General features: G+C 30.3%; 2 protein-coding genes across 2 annotated transcripts; one reads left to right on the top strand and one right to left on the bottom strand.

Moving 5' to 3' along the window:
• Window positions 1–735: 735 nt before the first annotated feature.
• LOC111709597 (uncharacterized) lies at window positions 736–3,539 on the top strand (the record flags this gene model as incomplete). Its single annotated transcript, XM_023483334.1, is given in 5 exon segments — window positions 736–878; window positions 964–1,130; window positions 1,582–1,699; window positions 2,008–2,126; window positions 2,827–3,539. Coding segments are annotated over 5 exon segments (660 nt in total), but the record flags the coding sequence as incomplete, so codon positions are not given.
• Window positions 3,540–7,810: 4,271 nt separating this feature from the next.
• LOC111709604 (uncharacterized) lies at window positions 7,811–18,696 on the bottom strand. Its single transcript, XM_023483341.1, has 13 exons — window positions 18,605–18,696; window positions 18,340–18,435; window positions 18,095–18,141; window positions 17,356–17,423; window positions 16,228–16,304; window positions 14,393–14,461; window positions 13,072–13,113; window positions 12,500–12,541; window positions 11,762–11,803; window positions 9,466–9,513; window positions 9,328–9,377; window positions 8,483–8,538; window positions 7,811–7,891 (listed from the first exon to the last, which is right to left on the bottom strand). Exons 2-13 carry the CDS (start codon window positions 18,399–18,401, stop codon window positions 7,811–7,813), a joined length of 684 nt encoding a protein of 227 aa, XP_023339109.1. The 5' UTR covers window positions 18,402–18,435; window positions 18,605–18,696.
• Window positions 18,697–19,837: the final 1,141 nt, after the last annotated feature.

Raw genomic sequence — 19,837 nt, 5'->3', positions numbered from 1 at the left:
CTTAAAGGGAGTGACCGGCTATGTAAGGTAGTTGAACTGAGTATGCAGTGTTGTCGAAAACTTCTTTCGGATTCATTTGAGACATATTACACTTTTTAAAGTTTGGTTAAGAATAAAATAAGTTTACAGAACCAAAAATGTAAGAAAAAATACTAAAATATTCTTCAATGTCGAATACATAGGGTCATTCTGCGAATGGTTATAATTATTTAATATGTATCTCTTCATTACAAGAGGCAATAGGTTTGCAATGAGAAAATATTACATTTCAAAAACTTCCTGTGACCTTGTTTGGTCCTCAAGCATCTGAAGCGTGTAGCTAGGGATGCTTTGGAACCCAACAAGGTCAAGGGAAGCCAGGGCAATGTGACATTTCCTCCGATATCCTTGCATCACATCAAAAATAAACATTAATTTTTTCAACTTTGTTACAATAAATTAAAACTCTGGATGCATTATTTAATATGTGTATTTGATGTTGATACAAAGCAAAAAGTTTTACTAGTCACTTATTAAATCACTAACTTAGTGAAATGGTCTGTTTACCCTGCACAAAAGCTGTGTTTCATACTCGTTATGCTTTTTAAAGTATTCATAACTTGATTCTAAAAGTCGTCTGCTTAGTTCAGAGTTTTCTGGTTATCACTACATGTTACATTAATTTATGTGGACCTAAATTTAGAATAAAAACAATTCGGGTTCAAAGTAAAATTTGTCAAAGAAAGAATATGTTAGGTGAAACAGTATGAGTGTGGCAGCACATCTGTTCCACAAGAAGATTGCCTCCAGTACCACACTGGAAAAACTGGGAAATTTTTCTCATTTGCTTGGGATACATCAGTTACAACTCTGTCTACTACCTCACATGTCCATTTAGCGTAAGTTTTTTTCCCTCATAGTTTTAAATACCTTACTTCTTTTTTTATCAACAAATAATTGATTCTAAAGAAAAACTGGTTATAGGAGTCAGTATTATGATATTTGCTTCCGAAGAGAACGAGGATATTGCTCAATATGCTTCTCACCAACTATCACAGGAACAAATGCTGCTATTATTCGGACATCCTTTGGAATTAGTGCTTCCGGAGTTGGCACTGCCTCAACAGCTGTAACCGGAAGTCTTTGTGGCAGTATGTATCAATTGGCTTCTCTATAAATATTTTAGTAATCTCTGCACATGACTGTCTGTTTGAATGTCTTCGAGCAAACTTTGTAAATACCTTGACTGATTGTCTCAAATTTTGATTGGGGAACTCAATTAGAACAAAGCTGGGTTCCCGGGCTACTATATAACCTGATTGAATACTGATATGAGAATATATGGACTATTTTTGTTGCTTTTACTGGCTTGGATAATGATTGTACAAAAGGTCTTTCAAACTTCACAAGGGTGCAACCTAAGAAATTCTTGTAGATCCAATTAGAGTTTGTACTTCTGATATCTTTGATTATGTGACTTCTTTTAAGCATTTTAGTATTCTATTGAATCCAGATTTGACTGTAAACTAGGGTTTCCTTTCAAAAGTCAACCTATCAAATTATTCCTTTAGAGAGAGTTGGATAAAGAGTTTCTGGTTTCAGGTACAATTACTGCTGCAACTTCTACATCATTGGCTTACCAAGATTACATTGAGGTCATAAATCTTCAGGTTGCAACTGCTGCTATCGCTGCTATTACTCATACTGTTGGAAGAAACAAGTAAGTATAGGTTTCTAACACAAGTTTTTGCAATGATAATAAGAATTGAACCAATAAAAAATACCATTAGTATTTTTTTCCGTTTGTCTTCTTAATGTATTGAATTTATCTTTAGTTTAATTCACTTTAAATAAGGATACATTAAATTGTGTACATCTTTTTCTTATCTGGTTATGAATATAACTATTAAAAACTGTGGAGGGGTGAGTTTAAATAAGTATCCAGTACAAGTGTGCACGCCCTAACACAATAATCATTTTGCATATTATAGCAAATAAAGATGGTTTAATAATGAATGAACTTTCCAGAATATGTGGTCAAAAGTTCAGTGCAGCTCCTGGTGCAACTGGTTTGGTTTCAGCAACTGCTTGCACATTTACTACGCCTTTCAGATGGGGAGTTAGATTTAACCAGGCAGAAGCCTTGTGTAAGTTGATAATATATTACGGATATTGTTCTAATCTTGCGGATTTAAAAAAAATATCATCATAAATTATTAACAGAGCCAATGGGGTCAAGCCCACCCACCATTCGGAAATAAAATACAGTTCAACTTTTAGGAATTCAAGAATACATCTGTTAACCCTAAACAGGTTTGGGGGGTGGGGACGTTTGACGCCCCTCTCCTATATTTTTTTTTGCATTAGCACTTTTATATTTTTACTTATGACATAATGAATTAGTATGCATTTTGGCACTTTGAAAAAATTATTAGAATAGCGAATAACTTTGTTACGTTATTAAAGCTACAGATTTAAGAATAACATTTTTGAAAAGCCCTTGAACAATAGATGCAAAACCATGGGTAAATCTTAAGTTTGGTCAAAAACCAAAAAAAAAGGATTTATATTTTAGCAACCCTTTTTTGTCATTTTGTTCTAACCTCCTTAGCATTCAAACTATTAAAGTTAACGATAATTTTTTTTCAATGAGATGGCCTTGCAAAAACATGCATTGCAATCCTAAACATTTACTCTATGGTTTTTAAGGGGCAGGCTTTACATAGTTTGAGACCCCCATGTCTTTATAGGGTTAATAAATTGAAACTTTTTTTTCAACAATTTTTGTGATGTATTAAATATTCAAATAAGAATGCAATCTGTTCATTATTATTTGTGTTCATTTAGCTACGTTGCTTATTGCTGGAACTGGAGATGCCAGAAATCTTTGGGAAAATTTCGGATTAGGAGGAGGAGGTACTCATGGATTTTACATGGACTACTGGCAGGTCGCTTGTTAGATCAGCTGACAGGAACACAGTCAGTAGCTGATAGACTGTTGTTTATCTTATAGAAATGTTTGTTATACTGTATTTGCACAAGCCTTCGTAAGTATTTCTGATTTTAAAAGGCAATTTAACTTCCTTGCTGGATGATTTATTTCTCTGTAATGAAGTTTGGCGTATGTTGACATACAATAAATGATATACTTGATGAAGTACAGTGGTCAACATTCTTAGACAGGGAAGAAAAAGTTCCGGTCTAAGGTTATTTGACAGTACGTTTATGATATACAGTAAAATGACCCATAGTACCTTAGCACTGAACTTTTCTTTCTTTTGCAGAAAATTTGGAAAGTGAGGCCCCGTACTTAATGTGCAGAATATCGTGCACTTCTTCTGTTAACATGGGTTGAACATCCTTATAGGAAATTAAATCATCCTTACGAGAAAGTTTTATTTTGGCTGGTGGAAATACAGTGTCGTTAATATCACAAATAGTTTCTTAGTTATTATGTTGTATTGTTTCTCAGTAATTATCTTGTTTTGTTCGTTATCATCGTTATTATCCTTAAAGCTGTATTGTAACCAATAATAAATTGTATCAATTAACTGTATAACTATATGAAGTTTGCTCTACTATTTATTTAACCATTTGAACACTATATGTCCCTTGACAGGAAAAAGAGTTTGGACTAAGCAGTTTAATAAGTGAGATCTAAGTATTTGGCTCATTCATCGAGAAGAAAAGTTTCTCTCTTAACAATTAACCAAAGAGAATAGAATAAATATTAAAGTGGAATTTACTAGAAAAAAGTGTAAAACGGCCATTTTGTTGTACTGTTTCCATACTGCAGGTGTACTTCACATATTTGTGCTATATAACCTTTTNGAGGGGGGGGGGTCAAATTGACCCCCCCCCAATATATCCTGGTTTTCAAGTACCCCAGCAGAGATAGGGTTAAATGATAAAAACATGCATGACATTCAGAATAAATAAAGCCGAAGTTAGTGTTTCTGCGCGCAGGAATCGGAAAACTTATACCAGGAGTTTGTACACGTGTACACGTGTACACGTGTACACGTGTACATCCAAGCGACATCTCAATGTGACTTACCAATATTTGGTCAAGTAAAAATATAAAAACGATCAGATTTTTTGTACAATTTGATAAATCCGAAAAACCTAATATTTGAGTAGTGTATAAAGTAATTGGGTTTTTGCAACTTTAGACCCCTGCGAAACTCGACCTCGCATATTTTACAATGCATACAAATAAAAACAGTACTAAAATCAGTAATAAAATCAGTAATAAAATCAGTAATAAAATCAGTAATAAAATCAGTAATAAAATCAGTAATAAAATCAGTAATAAAATCAGTAATAAAATCAGTAATAAAATCAGTAATAAAATCAGTAATAAAATCAGTAATAAAATCAGTAATAAAATCAGTAATAAAATCAGTAATAAAATCAGTAATAAAATCAGTAATAAAATCAGTAATAAAATCAGTAATAAAATCAGTAATAAAATCAGTAATAAAATCAGTAATAAAATCAGTAATAAAATCAGTAATAAAATCAGTAATAAAATCAGTAATAAAATCAGTAATAAAATCAGTAATAAAATCAGTAATAAAATCAGTAATAAAATCAGTAATAAAATCAGTAATAAAATCAGTAATAAAATCAGTAATAAAATCAGTAATAAAATCAGTAATAAAATCAGTAATAAAATCAGTAATAAAATCAGTAATAAAATCAGTAATAAAATCAGTAATAAAATCAGTAATAAAATCAGTAATAAAATCAGTAATAAAATCAGTAATAAAATCAGTAATAAAATCAGTAATAAAATCAGTAATAAAATCAGTAATAAAATCAGTAATAAAATCAGTAATAAAATCAGTAATAAAATCAGTAATAAAATCAGTAATAAAATCAGTAATAAAATCAGTAATAAAATCAGTAATAAAATCAGTAATAAAATCAGTAATAAAATCAGTAATAAAATCAGTAATAAAATCAGTCATAAAATCAGTACGAAAATCAGTAATAAAATCAGTCCTAAAATCAGTAATAAAATCAGTGAAAAAAACAGTAATAAAATCAGTAAAATCAGTAATAAAATCAGTGATAAAATCAGTAATAAAATTAGTAATAAAATCAGTACTAAAATCAGCAATAAAATCAGTGATAAAATCAGTAATAAAATCAGTAATAAAATCAGAATTAAAATTAGTACTAAAATCAATACTAAAATCAGTAATAAAATCAGTGAAAAACTTAGTACTAAAATCAGTACTAAAATCAGTACTAAAATCAGTAATAAAATCAGTATTAAAATTAGTAATAAAATCAGTAATAAAATCATTGCTAAACTTAGTACTAAAATCAGTACTAAAATCAGTAATAAAATCAGTATTAAAATTAGTAATAAAATCAGTAATTAAATCATTGCTAAACTTAGTACTAAAATCAGTACTAAAATCAGTGATAAAATCAGTACTAAAATCAGTACTAAAATCAGTGATAAAATCAGTATTAAAATTAGTGATAAAACCAGTAATAAAATCAGTGAAAAATCAGTAATAAATCAGTAATAAAATCAGTCCTAAAATCAGTAATAAAAATCAGTACTAAAATCAGTGATAAAATCAGTACTAAAATCAATGCTAAAATCAGTACTGAAATTAGTACTAAAATCAGTATTAAAATTAGTAATAAAATCAGTAATAAAATCAGTAATAAAATCAGTAATAAAATCAGTAATAAAATCAGTAATAAAATCAGTAATAAAATCAGTGAAAAAATCAGTACTAAAATCAGTAATAAAATCAGTAATAAAATCAGTAATAAAATCAGTAATAAAATCAGTACTAAAATCAGTACTAAAATCAGTAATAAAATCAGTAATAAAATCAGTGAAACAATCAGTAATAAAATCAGTAATAAAATCAGTACAAAAATCAGCACTAAAATCAGTACTAAAATCAGTACTAAAATCAGTAATAAAATTAGTGAAAAAATCAGTGATAAAATCAGTAATAAAATCAGTACTAAAATCATTAATAAAATCAGTAATAAAATCAGTGATAAAATCATTAACAAAATCAGTAATAAAATCTGTGATAAAATCATTAATAAAATCATTAATAAAATCATAATAAAATCAGTAATAGATCAGTAATTAAATCAGTAATAAAATATAATAAAATCAGTAATAAAATCAGTGATAAGATCAGTACTTAAAAAGAAAGAAAACAAAACAAGTTACACGCAAAAAGTATCACAACCTCTCATTTTAAATTTGTAAATAGCCACTATTTTGTATAAAAATGTACGAAGAAAATATATATCAAAGATGGCGATTTTTAAATGTTTATCACATGAGTTTATACAGGGTGTCCCAAAAAACATGGGAATTCAGTGACGAAATTGATATCGTCTTTGTTATGAATTAGCACTGTAATACCTAATTTCAAAAGCCAAAATATTATTATGTCTGCTAGAGTTTATTTTATGAAAAGGGTAAAAGACTGCAAAGATGTGTCTATAATGTCTCCGCAAGATGAACAGTGAAGACGGACAAGTTTACTCTGTTTGTATACTGCAATTTTCTTGTTTTACTAAGTACAACCGTATGCAGTCAAAACATAAACAAACAAAATGTGAACATAGCAGACGAAACTCTTACAGATTACAGCTTTCTCAGTAGGTATCACTATACTAAATCAAAGAATTATTTAAAAAGACGATATCGAATTCGTCACTGAATTCCCATGTTTTTTGGGACACCCTGTATGAGGAAAGTACTTGCAGACATTACGGCGGAAAGTAGGACGACTTGTCCGCTACAATGCGATAATTTTTTACGCCGAAAATATTCTACAGGAAAAGGGGATTTTGGAATCCTGCATCAGGCCTGTCTTTCTTTTCCGTGCTTTAAAGGAGTAAGTATAAAATGTCGTCTTCCATTAAAATAAAATAAGTTTCAAATCAAATCAAATCAAATATTATTTATTTACGCAGAAACATTGTTAAAAATTATTATTACAAGTGGTAGATTAATTGACAACTGATTAATGTTCTGCGTCTGGAGAACTTCTATATGCTGTAGCTGTTTTCATATTAGCTCCCCAGTTGCTCGATAATAAAAGAAAGAAATATTATAGATACGGTATTGACGGTGTGGTGGTGGATGGCTGATAAAACTCTGATATGGTTAGCTTTATCAATAAAGTAGTTCAAATGAACATTTCATCCAATAAAATTTGTTCATACAGGGTGTTCCAATGAACATGGGAATTCAGTGTCAAATTCAATATCGTCTTTTTAAAAAATTCTTTGATACATAGTATAGTGATACCTACTGAGAAAGCTGTAATCTGTAAGAGTTTCGTCTGTTATGTTTACATTTTGTTTGTTTATGTTTTGACTGCATACGGTTGTACTTAGTAAAACAAGAAAATTGCAGTATACAAACAGAGTAAACTTGTTCGTCTTCACTGTTCATCTTGCGGAGACATTATAAGACATTTCTTTACAGTCTTTTGACCTTTTCATCTATATATAAATTTGGCTTGTCTGTTTGTCTAGTACTAAAATNATACACAGCATTATACACAGCATTATACACAGCATTATACACAGCATTATACACAGCATTATACACAGCATTATACACAGCATTATACACAGCATTATACACAGCATTATACACAGCATTATACACAGCATTATACACAGCATTATACACAGCATTATACAGATAAACATAGAAGTCAAGAGAAGCTTCAATATAAAAAGCTTCTCTTCGATTTTTTTAAAACTTGTAATTTGAAAAAGCTTGTTAAAAAATCAAAACTCTAAAAATATCGTCTTCATTGTATTAATATAATCGCCTACCATTGTACGATATACCTTTCAGATCACTTTCATCCTCAAGTTGAGAAGGTATTAAATTGTATTCCTAAAGATAAAATTGAAAATTTTAAAATCATACAGTAAAACCCTTAATAACGAATACATCGAGAGAATTCATCAAATGTCGTATTCTTCACTTTCTGATAATGGAATGTTGCAGATATTTATTTTTTTTAATTAAATGATTATATGGAACTCTTTAAAACTGTTCCCGCATATTCATGGCTATTTATTTATTTTAGCAAATACTGATATTTACGTAATATAGTATAAAACTCATTGAAAAATTGTCAAGACGACATTTGTTACAATCTTCTGATGTATTCATTATTAAGGGTTTCACTGTTTACAAACATTAGTTTTACAATAAACTAAACAGCTGTTTTCCTTCCACAATGAAATGGTCAAGTGCGACATTACCGACTCAACTTTGGGACCTCGTAACTCCTCTAAAAGCAAATTTATTTGGTCACAAACTTCATAGTAATCAAATCATTTTTACAATTGCAATTTCTATAAGAGGGATATGAAACATGTAACATTTTAATCTAACTTTATTTTAACTTTACGTGATTTGGTCAGACATTTTAATCGTTTAAAAATAGTTTAATCTTCTTTTTAAAATTATAATATTTACCGACTGGTTCTCGTGAATTGGTAAAATCATCCAAAGAGAATCATCTAGGTCCTCTCCTGTAATTAAGTTTCAAAAAACGGAAATGTTTACGGTAAAAACAGGGCAACATTTTATTTCAGAAAGTTTAAAATTCTAAAAAAAAAATTTTTTTTTAATTCATTGCAATTATCTTTATAATTAAACAAGACATTCGTATATATGTTTCCTATTCCCGACCAAACGGCTGAACCGAATGGGCTGATTTTTTTTACGGGCAGCTAGTTTTATGTAAATTAGAACAAACTGACAACTCATAATTATGTATTCTTTTTTTGTCCCTTAGAAAAATTTGAACGATCTTTTTTTACCAAAGAATATAGAATATATATTAGAGTGGAATTTAGACAACCCCTCGGTATGAAAGGAAGTTCAAAGTGTACAAATCATGTAAATGTTCACAAATTATATACAGTAGAGTACATTAACACAGTATGTTCCCAAGACTATCCATTTCAATTTTGAATTGTTTAAAGCTTTTAAATAAACTTTATAATGAATTAGATGAATAAAAAACATCATTTGATTTATAAATATAACGGAAAATCATCGTTCGTAAAGTTAAAGGCATAGAGTCAATGTGAAATAATCATTGGTCAATTATGAAACCAGCCTATTTCATAATTTGGTTTTCTTTTAATATTGATTTTAGATTTTCTATAAAATGATGTTCCAGGGCCCAAAAGGTTATATAGCGCAAATATGTAAAGTAAACCTGCAGTATGGAAACAGTACAACAAAATGGCCGTTTTACACTTTTTTCTAGTAAATTTCACTCGAATATATATTCTATTCTCTTTGTTTTTTACCTTGATAGTTTTCCCAGATCTCCAGGGGTAACTCTAAACTCATGTCCTCGCTAAGTATAGTTTAATAAATATAATTTCAGAAAATTCGGAGAAAAAAAACTAAAATGTTAATGGTTAAAAATTATATGTTTAATTAACCTTTGATGCATCATCATATCCGCTATATCTGAAGCCCGCTTCCCAAATCTGAATATTAATATTTGTTCAATATTTGAATTTTTTATAATCTGATAGTTACTTGTGAAAACATTCATTCCTGTTTCGAGGATTTTTGAAAATGAAGACGACATTTTCAAAAAAAAATTGTTTGTTTTAATCAAAAATGTTATGAAATATTAACTTTAAAGGAATGTGTGTAAGAAATCTAGATGCGAGATACTTTAAGGATAACTTTACTCAAAGTCTAATTAGAATCTAACTGACTCTATCTCTAGCCAAAACTCAAGGCTCTCTATCCTTAGCCAAAACTCAAGGCTATGTGTACGTCCGTAATAAACGACAAATCCTATTGAACTAATTTATTTTATATACAGGTGAAATTCAACTGACCGTAATGGCCAGTCAGGGTCAACATGAAACATCATAAGATAGATAAACGAACTTAGATAAATCAGATATTACTAGCATGATTACATAATAGATTACATGCGTATAAAAATAATCGATGACTATTGTTTGTAATATCTGAATGATTTTTTAGGAATTAAATTGATTTTTTTATGATCCGAGTTGAATGTTACAACTTCTGAATTTGTATGGACGCAAACAGATAGAAGTAAGATTAGTAACGATAAGCGCTTTTTTTTTGCCGTATGCCTAAACCCACTTTCATTTTTCGCGAACACTGCACTCTCTTAAAGGGATGGTTGTACCTAGATACTCCTGCCAATCGAGGCGGGAACGACACTGAAGTGTTCTTCTCCATACCATTAGTATTCTTTATATGTTTTTTGTAAATATAGTTGTTAACCATTAATTTTAAGACCTCCGCATAATGTCGTCTTCAACTTGAATCTCCTCTCGGAGAAAGCCAAACCAAATTTTCAGCCCGCATTCCCTTTGTACTCCGTCCTACGGAGCTTAAAATATTTTCGTTATTGTGAAATCATTAAAGTTAAGCAAGAATATTTTCATAAGAAGCATTAGTGAATTTCGTTAAATATTCAACTGTCATTTTTCAGAAGTTTAAAAAAACGTATTTCTATACTGATCAACAATAAGTCTCCCCCTATCACAACTTGATAAATCGTAAGATTTTTTCTATTATTAATATTCATTATAACATTGTACAAGTAACCATGACCTATAATTTATGTTATTTTTTAGGAAATAAAGCTTTTGTTATCGATTTTCTGTTTAGTGTGTTGACAGACTTTTTTAACTTAAAAAATATTAAAATTTACAATAACTATGTGAAATTTTACCCAGCAAGCCAAATTACGTAAAAATCAATTGATTAGCTTTCAGCCTATACCCCCTTTCATTTTTCCTTTACTGTCCCTTTCAATTGCGTTTAAGTGGCTTTGATATTATCTTGGCCTTTAGTCTGAGAACAAACAGTGCAGCTTCTAAACTCAACGCTGTGCACACCGGAATTTGCAGCTGTTTACGCACACTTTTTGCATGGAGTGCCACTTTTACAGTCCCTTTATGACACATAATAATAGGATTGTTCACCAATTTGAATGCAATACCCCCAACAAATATTTTCAAAACTAGAAGGCGTAATTAATCTAACCCACTGAAATTTCCCTTTCTTTAGAAGTATAGAAGTACCTTGCATACTTTTAGGCAACTAAAGAGCTAATTGTGCAGTTTACATGTAGACTGAAGTACTGAGCCAACTTTTAGACAACTAAAGAGCTAATTGTGTAGTTTACATGTAGACTGAAGTACTTAGACAACTAAAGAGCTAATTGTGTAGTTTACATGTAGACTGAAGTACTGAGCCAACTTTTAGACAACTAAAGAGCTAATTGTGTAGTTTACATGTAGACTGAAGTACTGAGCCAACTTTTAGACAACTAAAGAGCTAATTGTGCAGTTTACATGTAGACTGAAGTACTGAGCAAACTCTTAGGCAACTAAAGAGCTAATTGTGCAGTTTACATGTAGACTGAAGTACAGAGCCAACTTTTAGGCAACTAAAGAGCTAATTGTGTAGTTTACATGTAGACTGAAGTACTGAGCCAACTCTTAGGCAACTAAAGAGCTAATTGTACAGTTAAAATATAGACGTACTGAAGTACCGAGCCAACTTTTAGGCAACTAAAGAGCTAATTGTGCAGTTAACATATAGACGTACTGAAGTACCGAGCCAACTTTCAGGCAACTAAAGAGCTAATTTTTAGAGTTTACAGGTAGACTGAAGATGGCATAACGGGATTGCGCACAAATGTGAAAAAAATAGTAGAGAATGAAAAATGAGATTTACCTGGGACGAATCATATTTTCAATGGCTGATCTCTTTCCGAATCTGAAACAAAAGAAAGTATATATATATAAACATGAAAGTATATATACATAAACATGAAAGTAAAGTGTATATATATAAACATGAAAGTATATGTATATAAACAAGAAAGATTTTTAAAAAAGTATTGCAATTTGCAAAAGTTAAGTAAAGACTGCAAAGTAAGACTAAACCAATGAAACAAAAACAGTCAAGATCATGAAATAGTTAAAATGCTAAAAATTATAGCTACAATTTTAACAAGCAAGAGACTATGACACGTGTAGACTTGTATACAGTGTAAAGCGCACTGGAAGAATGGTCAGAATAAGTTAGATTAAAAAAAGTAAAAAATTTTGACATTTTTTATATTCTTTAAGTAGGTTTGCATAACTTAAACTGACCCTCAATGCCCGATTTACAACAATAACCTTAACATAGTTGTCTGATATCACGTATTTATCAATGTTTGTAATTTTGGAAACCTATTATTTTTAATTGTGGCTTCTTCACAAAATTTACTTATGCATTTCTAGGGCATGGAAACACATACAGGAATTTTACAGATTAACCACTTCAAAGCCTATAAAAATGTCAATATTTCTATAACATTGACCAGATAACGGTTTCAAGGGTACCGTGTAAATCGGGCATTGCCATCAGTGCATGGGAGGGTAGGGTTAAATCACGCTTAAACCCTCCTTGAAAAAGAAATACTACCTTGGACGTATCATATTCTCAAGTCCTGATCGTTTCCCAAATCTGAAAAAATAGTAAAATAATATTTAAAAGCTATCTTTTCTTACATAACTGGAAATTCCTTTTTGATATTTGTTAAAAATTTTACTGTATTTTTTTAAATGTCAAATAAATGCATTTTTATCTAACTATAGATTAAATAACCAACGGAGTTCCACGCAGGCAGCGAATGCTTTCTCTCTGTCTTGCAAATGAACTCTGCCTGTGTCGGTGCGGAACTCCTTTGGGCTTCTGCTTCAGGGTTATTGTGAATGAAACCCCCCTAAATCTAGTGTCTTATCTGTTATAGTTAATTATTTTATGAATCTAGCCCTTTCCATTCTCTGCCACTTTACTGTAGATAGATACAGGGGTACTCACAATGGATGAGGCTTTACAGACGACCTTAAACTCTTAGAGTATGCCAATATGAAGGTTTATTATGACTCATCCTTTGTGAGTAATCCTGCAGGTATGTTTCATCTATTAATCCCCTATTGTCTTTCGCGAACACTTCCCTTAATATATTGTCCAAAATATTGAATTTGTATCACCTAGGACGGATCATATTTTCAAGAGCAGATCTCTTTCCAAACCTGTTTCATAAACAATTCAATAGGTCAGTTATAAATCAAATATTATATTTGATCAATCATAAAAAAAATATAATATTAGATCAATAATAAATCAAATATATCAGGTAAATTATAAATTGAATATTATAGTTGATCAGTTTTCGATTAAATATGAAATTAGATCAATCAGTAAAATAGAATATTAGATCAATTTTAAAATCAAATATGATATTTGGTCAATTATAAATTAAATATGATGTAAGATCAGTTTAAAATTAAATATGATATTTGATTAATTATAAATCAAATATTGTAGTTGATCGATCGGAGATCGAATATTAAAATTTTGGTTATTTTCCTAAATGTAATAGGGCTTTAATCAATTGTAAATGAAAGTGGAATTTGTGCCAATTTTACGACAAAAAATGTTTTTTGATCAATAGTAAATGTGAGAACCAGGAAATGTGGACAACATTACAGCAACCTTGTATTTTATGGTGTTACATAGATAAAAGTTTCAATAGTAACATTAAAATCAGTTTATTGAATTTTATTAAATCTTGTGTTGAAAAGTCGTCGTTGGTATGCCAGTACTGACAAATGTCCTCGTTGGTATACCAGTACTGACAAACTTTTAAAAATCTAAAATAAAATAAAATATGGCAAACTTGATGAATTAAATGCGGTTTTCGTCGATTTCAATTAGTTTTTTGTTTTTTCTAGAAAGCTAGGGATTTTTACAAGTTAAAAAAATTGGGTATAATGTGTATTTCTCTTTGATAAAAAGTGAAATCGTATTCACTGATTCATTGATTCCATATTTTCTACAGCTGCTGATCTCTTACCAAATCTACAAAAAATAAATAACTCCCAAACCTATTATTGGACTCTCATATGTGGAGTACCATGCATTTAAAGCGCTATCGACGGAAACGTCGTATAATTCATAAACTTGAAACATTTATCTTATCATAATGTGGAAGATATTGTTGTTTCTAAAGGTTTAAAAATGTTTAATTTAGATCATTCCTTTACGATTTCTTGTAGTGGAAATGCGCAATTGTCATTGAATTAGGTAAATAAACTATCAAAAAAAAACATATAAAAATTGATATATAATTCTAATTTGATCAGACAAAGATTTAAAGATTTAGTCTAGGTACCATTGTGAATCAGGCATTGTCATCTTTGCTTGGAGGGTCCCTTAAAAGTACGCTTACAGTCCCTTTAATATATTGCAGTCTCAGAATTCCTTTAGAAATAAGTAAACAGTCCCTTTACTAAAAGAGTGAAGGTAGACCTGGGCCTGATCATCTCCTGATATCCGCGTTTCCACATTTCTGCAACATTCACACTTCGCTTTCCAAACCTGAATCATTTAGATTTTTTACAATTACAATTACATTTACAAGTTCAATAACAAATACTATTACAATTACAATTTAATTTACAGTTTTTAATAACAATTACTATTACAATTACAATTACGATCACATTTACAATTTCAATAACAATTACTATTACAATTGCAATTACAAATTACAATTACAATCAAATTTACAATTTCAATAGCAATTACTATTACAATTACAATTAAATTTTTTTTAAAAAAACTGGCAAAAAAATCATTCCTTTATAAAAAGCTGGTTTTTTCCTATGCAACAATTTTCATTTAATCCCCCCCCCCCCCCTTTTTAAAAATAATAATAAATATTGAAAATAATTTGTTATTTTTTACAAAGGAATGTCATTTACTCTCAGACAAGTCAATGGAAATTTAAACTCCCTCGGGATTCAATGATAAACCTGAGGACTCCTAAATGTTATATTTTGCACATTTCAGCTTATGCTGATTTTATCTAAAAATGTTTTAAAGGTAAAGAGAAATTCTATTTTCAACAAAAATAATGCAGTTTTACGTGCGATTCGGTTTTAAAATTATCTAAAATCAAATATATATAGGGTTGTTAATCATTTTTGAAAACGAAGGTTGATGGTTTTTTGTTCCGTTTTTCGATCGTTTTTGTAATAAAACGATTGTTTTTCAAAAAATGAAAACGTTAACATCCCTAGATATATGGATTTAGATAATTTTCAAACGAATTTCACTCAAAATTGTGTTATTTCTGGTAAAAATTGAATTTCTCTCTTCCTTTAAAAACATTTTAGAGAAGAATAATATCAGAGTACAAAACATTTTAGAGAAGAATAACATCAGTGTACAAAACATTATATTTTAGAAGAAAATCACAAGAAATTTTGCCGGAAGATGTTTGGGTGTGGCTAAGGAAGTGTGAGCGTGTTGCCGCAAGTCTATGTTTGTGAGTAAATTGCGGGATGGAAGCTATACGTCGTCCATATACAAATTCAGAAAAAGGCATTCGACTAGGATCTTTAAAAAATCAATTTAATTCCTAGCAAATCGTCCATAATTTTTTGTTGCATTCGTATTTTAGTTCACATTTCATAATATTTTTGATTTTTTTTTAAAATCAATATTCAACTTTCAACTTGTTTTCACGGCTGGCGCTAGATTTACGAACATTCCTGGTAAATATGAAATGTCGTCTTCATTATCAAAAATCCTCGAAACAGGAATAAATTTTTTTCAAAAGTGAATATCAGATCAAAAAAATAATGCGTTGAAAAATCATAGAAGATTATAGATTGTAATATCTGAATTATTTGTTTGCAATATAATTATTTGTTTTACGATCCGAGTCGAATGTTGAAATTTTCTGAATTTGTATGGCAGCTACGTTATGAGTCGTTTTTAACACTTTTCTCCCTATGACGCAACAGATAGAAGAAAGATTAATAGCAATCACTATCAATAATTTTTCGCCGTTAGCCTATACCCCCTTTTATTTTTTTTGCGAACACTCCCTTTAAAGAACATTTAGTTAATAATGTATTCCCTCAAAGAAACTCCAGGCCAACAACAAGCCAACAACGAACCAACTGCAGGAAACCACTGCATGCAATTTTATCTATAGACTTTTGAAAAACATCTGTTCATATTTTTAAATCATAGATATTGTTGGAAGGGGGGGGGGAGGTTGTGATAACCATAATTAAAATTTGTTTGTCATAATCTCTTTCAAAATCGGGTACACTCCCTTTAATCCGTCCTACCTAGGGCGTGCCAAGTTTCCTAACTCCATTCCACGTTTCTCGATTCCCTCTTTATCCAAAGCAATCAGGCTCCGGGGCTGCAAATAAGAGAGTTAAAGTGTTTCTCAGTTTGTTGAGTTGCATGACCAATGAGCAACGGTATCCTTTAACATGTTGACTGATAAATGATGAAGGAGTTAGTTTTATCAATTTGGAAAATTTTTGAGAAATGACAAAAACCATCATTTTTAAAAATGAACAATAAAAACACAAAAAGAACGATTTGAAATCGTTCGAACGATCTTGAAAAAACAATAGTTTTTTTATGAACGAATAAATTTTCTAAAAGAATTTGAAAAAATGATCTTTTATTTCCTGAATACCTGATTTTTTAAACATATTTTTAACAAACTTATTAGTGAGAAAACGAACAAAATATTTTTGAGGACGAACAAAATCGTTATATATTTTTTTAACAATTGAAAAAAATGGGTCGTTCACAAACGAACGAAATGAAAAGAGCCGAACGCGGCCATATCTCGCTGGAGGAACTCTTAAAACTATTTCTACAAGACAAATCTTTTGTTTTCGTTGATAGTTCCTTTAAAACAAGACAAATCTATTGTTTTAGTCTACAGTTCCTTTAATACAAGACAAATCTATTGTTTTCGTCTGCATTCCCTTTAATACAAGACAAATCTATTGTTTTCGTCTACAGTTCCTTTAAAACAAGACAAATCTTTTGTTTTAGTCTACAATTCCTTTAATACAAGAAAAATTTATTGTTTTCGTCTACAGTTCCTTTAATACAAGACAAATCTATTGTTTTAGTCTACGGTTCCTTTAATACAAGACAAATCTATTGTTTTCGTCTACAGTTCCTTTAATACAAGACAAATCTATTGTTTTAGTCTACAGTTCCTTTAATACAAGACAAATCTATTTTTTTCGTCTACAGTTCCTTTAAAACAAGACAAATCTATTGTTTTCGTCTACAGTTCCTTTAAAACAAGACAAATCTATTGTTTTAGTCTACAGTTCCTTTACTACAAGAAAAATCTATTGTTTTTAATCAAAATTTTATCAAATATCTGTAAGTGGACGGAATTTTAGACAGGCTCTTCATTTTTGATAAGATTAAAATATTACCATAGCGTAACTAATCCCCATTCCTCTCTTAGTTGGCTCCTCCACTGCAACGTTAAAAAGCGGGAATCCTAAACAAAAATTGAAACTTTGCCACACAAAAACGTTCAAATAGTTTTACTTTTGCAACCTGAGTTCATAGATTGAAATATCTTAGAACTCATAGTTTGATACAACTAAGAATTCATAGTTTGATACATCTAAGAATTCATTGTTTTAATTTTCATAATATTTATAATATTTATGAAATTTATAATATTTATGATTTTTGTAATATTCATAATGTTTATAATATTTATAATATTTATAATATGTACAGGGTGTCCCAATAAACATGGGAATTCAGTGACGAATTCGATATCGTCTTTTTAAATAATTCCTTGATTTAGTATAGTGTTACCTACCGAGAAAGTTGTAATCTGTAAGAGTTTCCTCTGCTATGTTCACATTTTGTTTGTTTATGTTTTGACTGAATATGGTTGTACTTAGTAAAACAAGAAAATTGCAGTATTCAAACAGAGTAAACTTGTCCGTCTTCACTGTTCATCTTACGGATACATTATTGACACATCTTTACAGTCTTTTACCCTTTTCATAAAGTAAACTCTAGCAGACATAATAATATTATGGCTATTGAAAATAGGTATTAAAATGCTAATTCATAACAAAGACGATATCCAATTCGTCACTGAATTCCCATGTTTTTTGGGACACCCTGTATAATATTTATAAAAAAAATAACCTGGCCTTCGTTTAACAACTGCTAACTCCGCACTGCGTTTTCCGAACCTAGGATTCCATTAAACAAATGATACAAAATATAAAATTGGCTTACAACAATAGATTAAAAACAATACGTGTATACACTTTATGTCGTCTTTTCAAGGTTTAGGGGTTTTTCGCTGCGACTGGAATAAGCAACGAGCCAAGCGCTGGGCTACTGCATCCGACACACACAAGCAAATTTATTTTTTATTTTTGGAATTCCTTGGTCTTGCAACTCCTTGAAGAATATCTCGTTTTCCAAACCTTGGTTTTGTCATCTGCATTATGTCCTTCTTGTTCGGAGACCTTTTGCCGAATCTGATAGAGAGACTGCCATTTTATTTCAAACTCAATTTTTATTTTATTTCTTTAAACTCTAATATAGTTCTTTTATTAGAAGGAATTTTAAAAAATTGCACAATAGAGGGCTTTGAAACACTTCAACAGATACGTTTTTCTTTTCGTGGAATCAAAATAGAGTCTTTTCCTAGGGCGAGAGAGTCTTATCAAGCCTTCATTTACGGTATCATGGAATCTTTTGGCTTTCCCTGACCTGTCAGAACCGCCGTATTATTTTTAGAGAAAACTGGGCATTTTTTATTTCAGATTTCAATATTAACCATATAAAGAAAATAGCAAAAATGCATGGAGATAATTTATCCATGCTTACTGGATAAACTCGAGAAAATACAAGGACCATGATGTCACTTTTATGTAACCAAACATTTAAAGGGAACCATAGACGATTTACAAAAGGTAGCTAATGAATTGTGAATCGATGGTGAAGCTACCTTTGCAGTCTGGACAATCTTTGACATTGATTCAGGAAAAAAAGGGAAAAGGTATGAAGGGCATACAGTTCAGGCAAAAATCCCCTTCCTGGCTAGTAATCCAACTTATCAAGATTTTAAAATTTAAAATCATATTTGAAAATATTTCCCCCTAGATTAGTTCCCTTTAACCTCACGAAATAGTTTATTTCATTCGTTAAAAAGACTTTACAGGACTTTTAATGGAATTTTCTGGACTTTTAAGGAACTTTACAGGACTTTTTCAAGACTTTACAGGACTTTTAATGGAATTTAATGGACTTTTAAGGAACTTTACAGAACTTTTTCAGGACTTTACAGGACTTTACAGGACTTTTAAGGGAATTTATTACACTTTAAAGGACTTTTAAGGGACTTTACAGGACTTTTAAGCGACTTTAAAGGACTTTTAACGGACTTTAAAGGACTTTTCAGGGACTTTACAGGACTTTACAGGACTTGAAAGGGACTTTACAGGAATTTACAAGACTTTACAGATTTTTTAAGGGACTTTACAGGACTATTCAGGACTTTTAAGGGACTATACAGGACTTTAAAGAGACTTTACAGGACTTTACAGGACTTTAAAGGGACTTTACAGGAGTTTACAGGACTTTTAAGGGACTATCGTTGTAATTTTAGGATACCCTTCATTTAAGAAGGGGCATGCCTGATTCACAATGGTTCCCTTGAAACCTTAATCTGATCCTTAACATGGACAAATGGTTTGTTTTGATAATTTCTCCATTGTTTCTGAAGCAAGATATTCGCCGGTCACCTTTATAAAGAACCCACAAATGAAGATGATAAACTGCCAAGTACAAAATCATGGATATCTAATTAAAATTTAATCTGAATAACCTTTTAAGAGTACTTTTGTGAATGTTGCATGGCACTCTATGAATGGGGGG

This window comes from Eurytemora carolleeae, unplaced genomic scaffold (genome assembly GCF_000591075.1).
Source record: "Eurytemora carolleeae unplaced genomic scaffold, Eaff_2.0 scaffold927, whole genome shotgun sequence".
Taxonomy (NCBI): Eukaryota; Metazoa; Arthropoda; class Copepoda; order Calanoida; family Temoridae; genus Eurytemora; species Eurytemora carolleeae.
The sequence above is the reverse complement of the archived record's forward strand: the minus strand, read 5'-3'. Positions and strand labels throughout refer to the sequence as shown.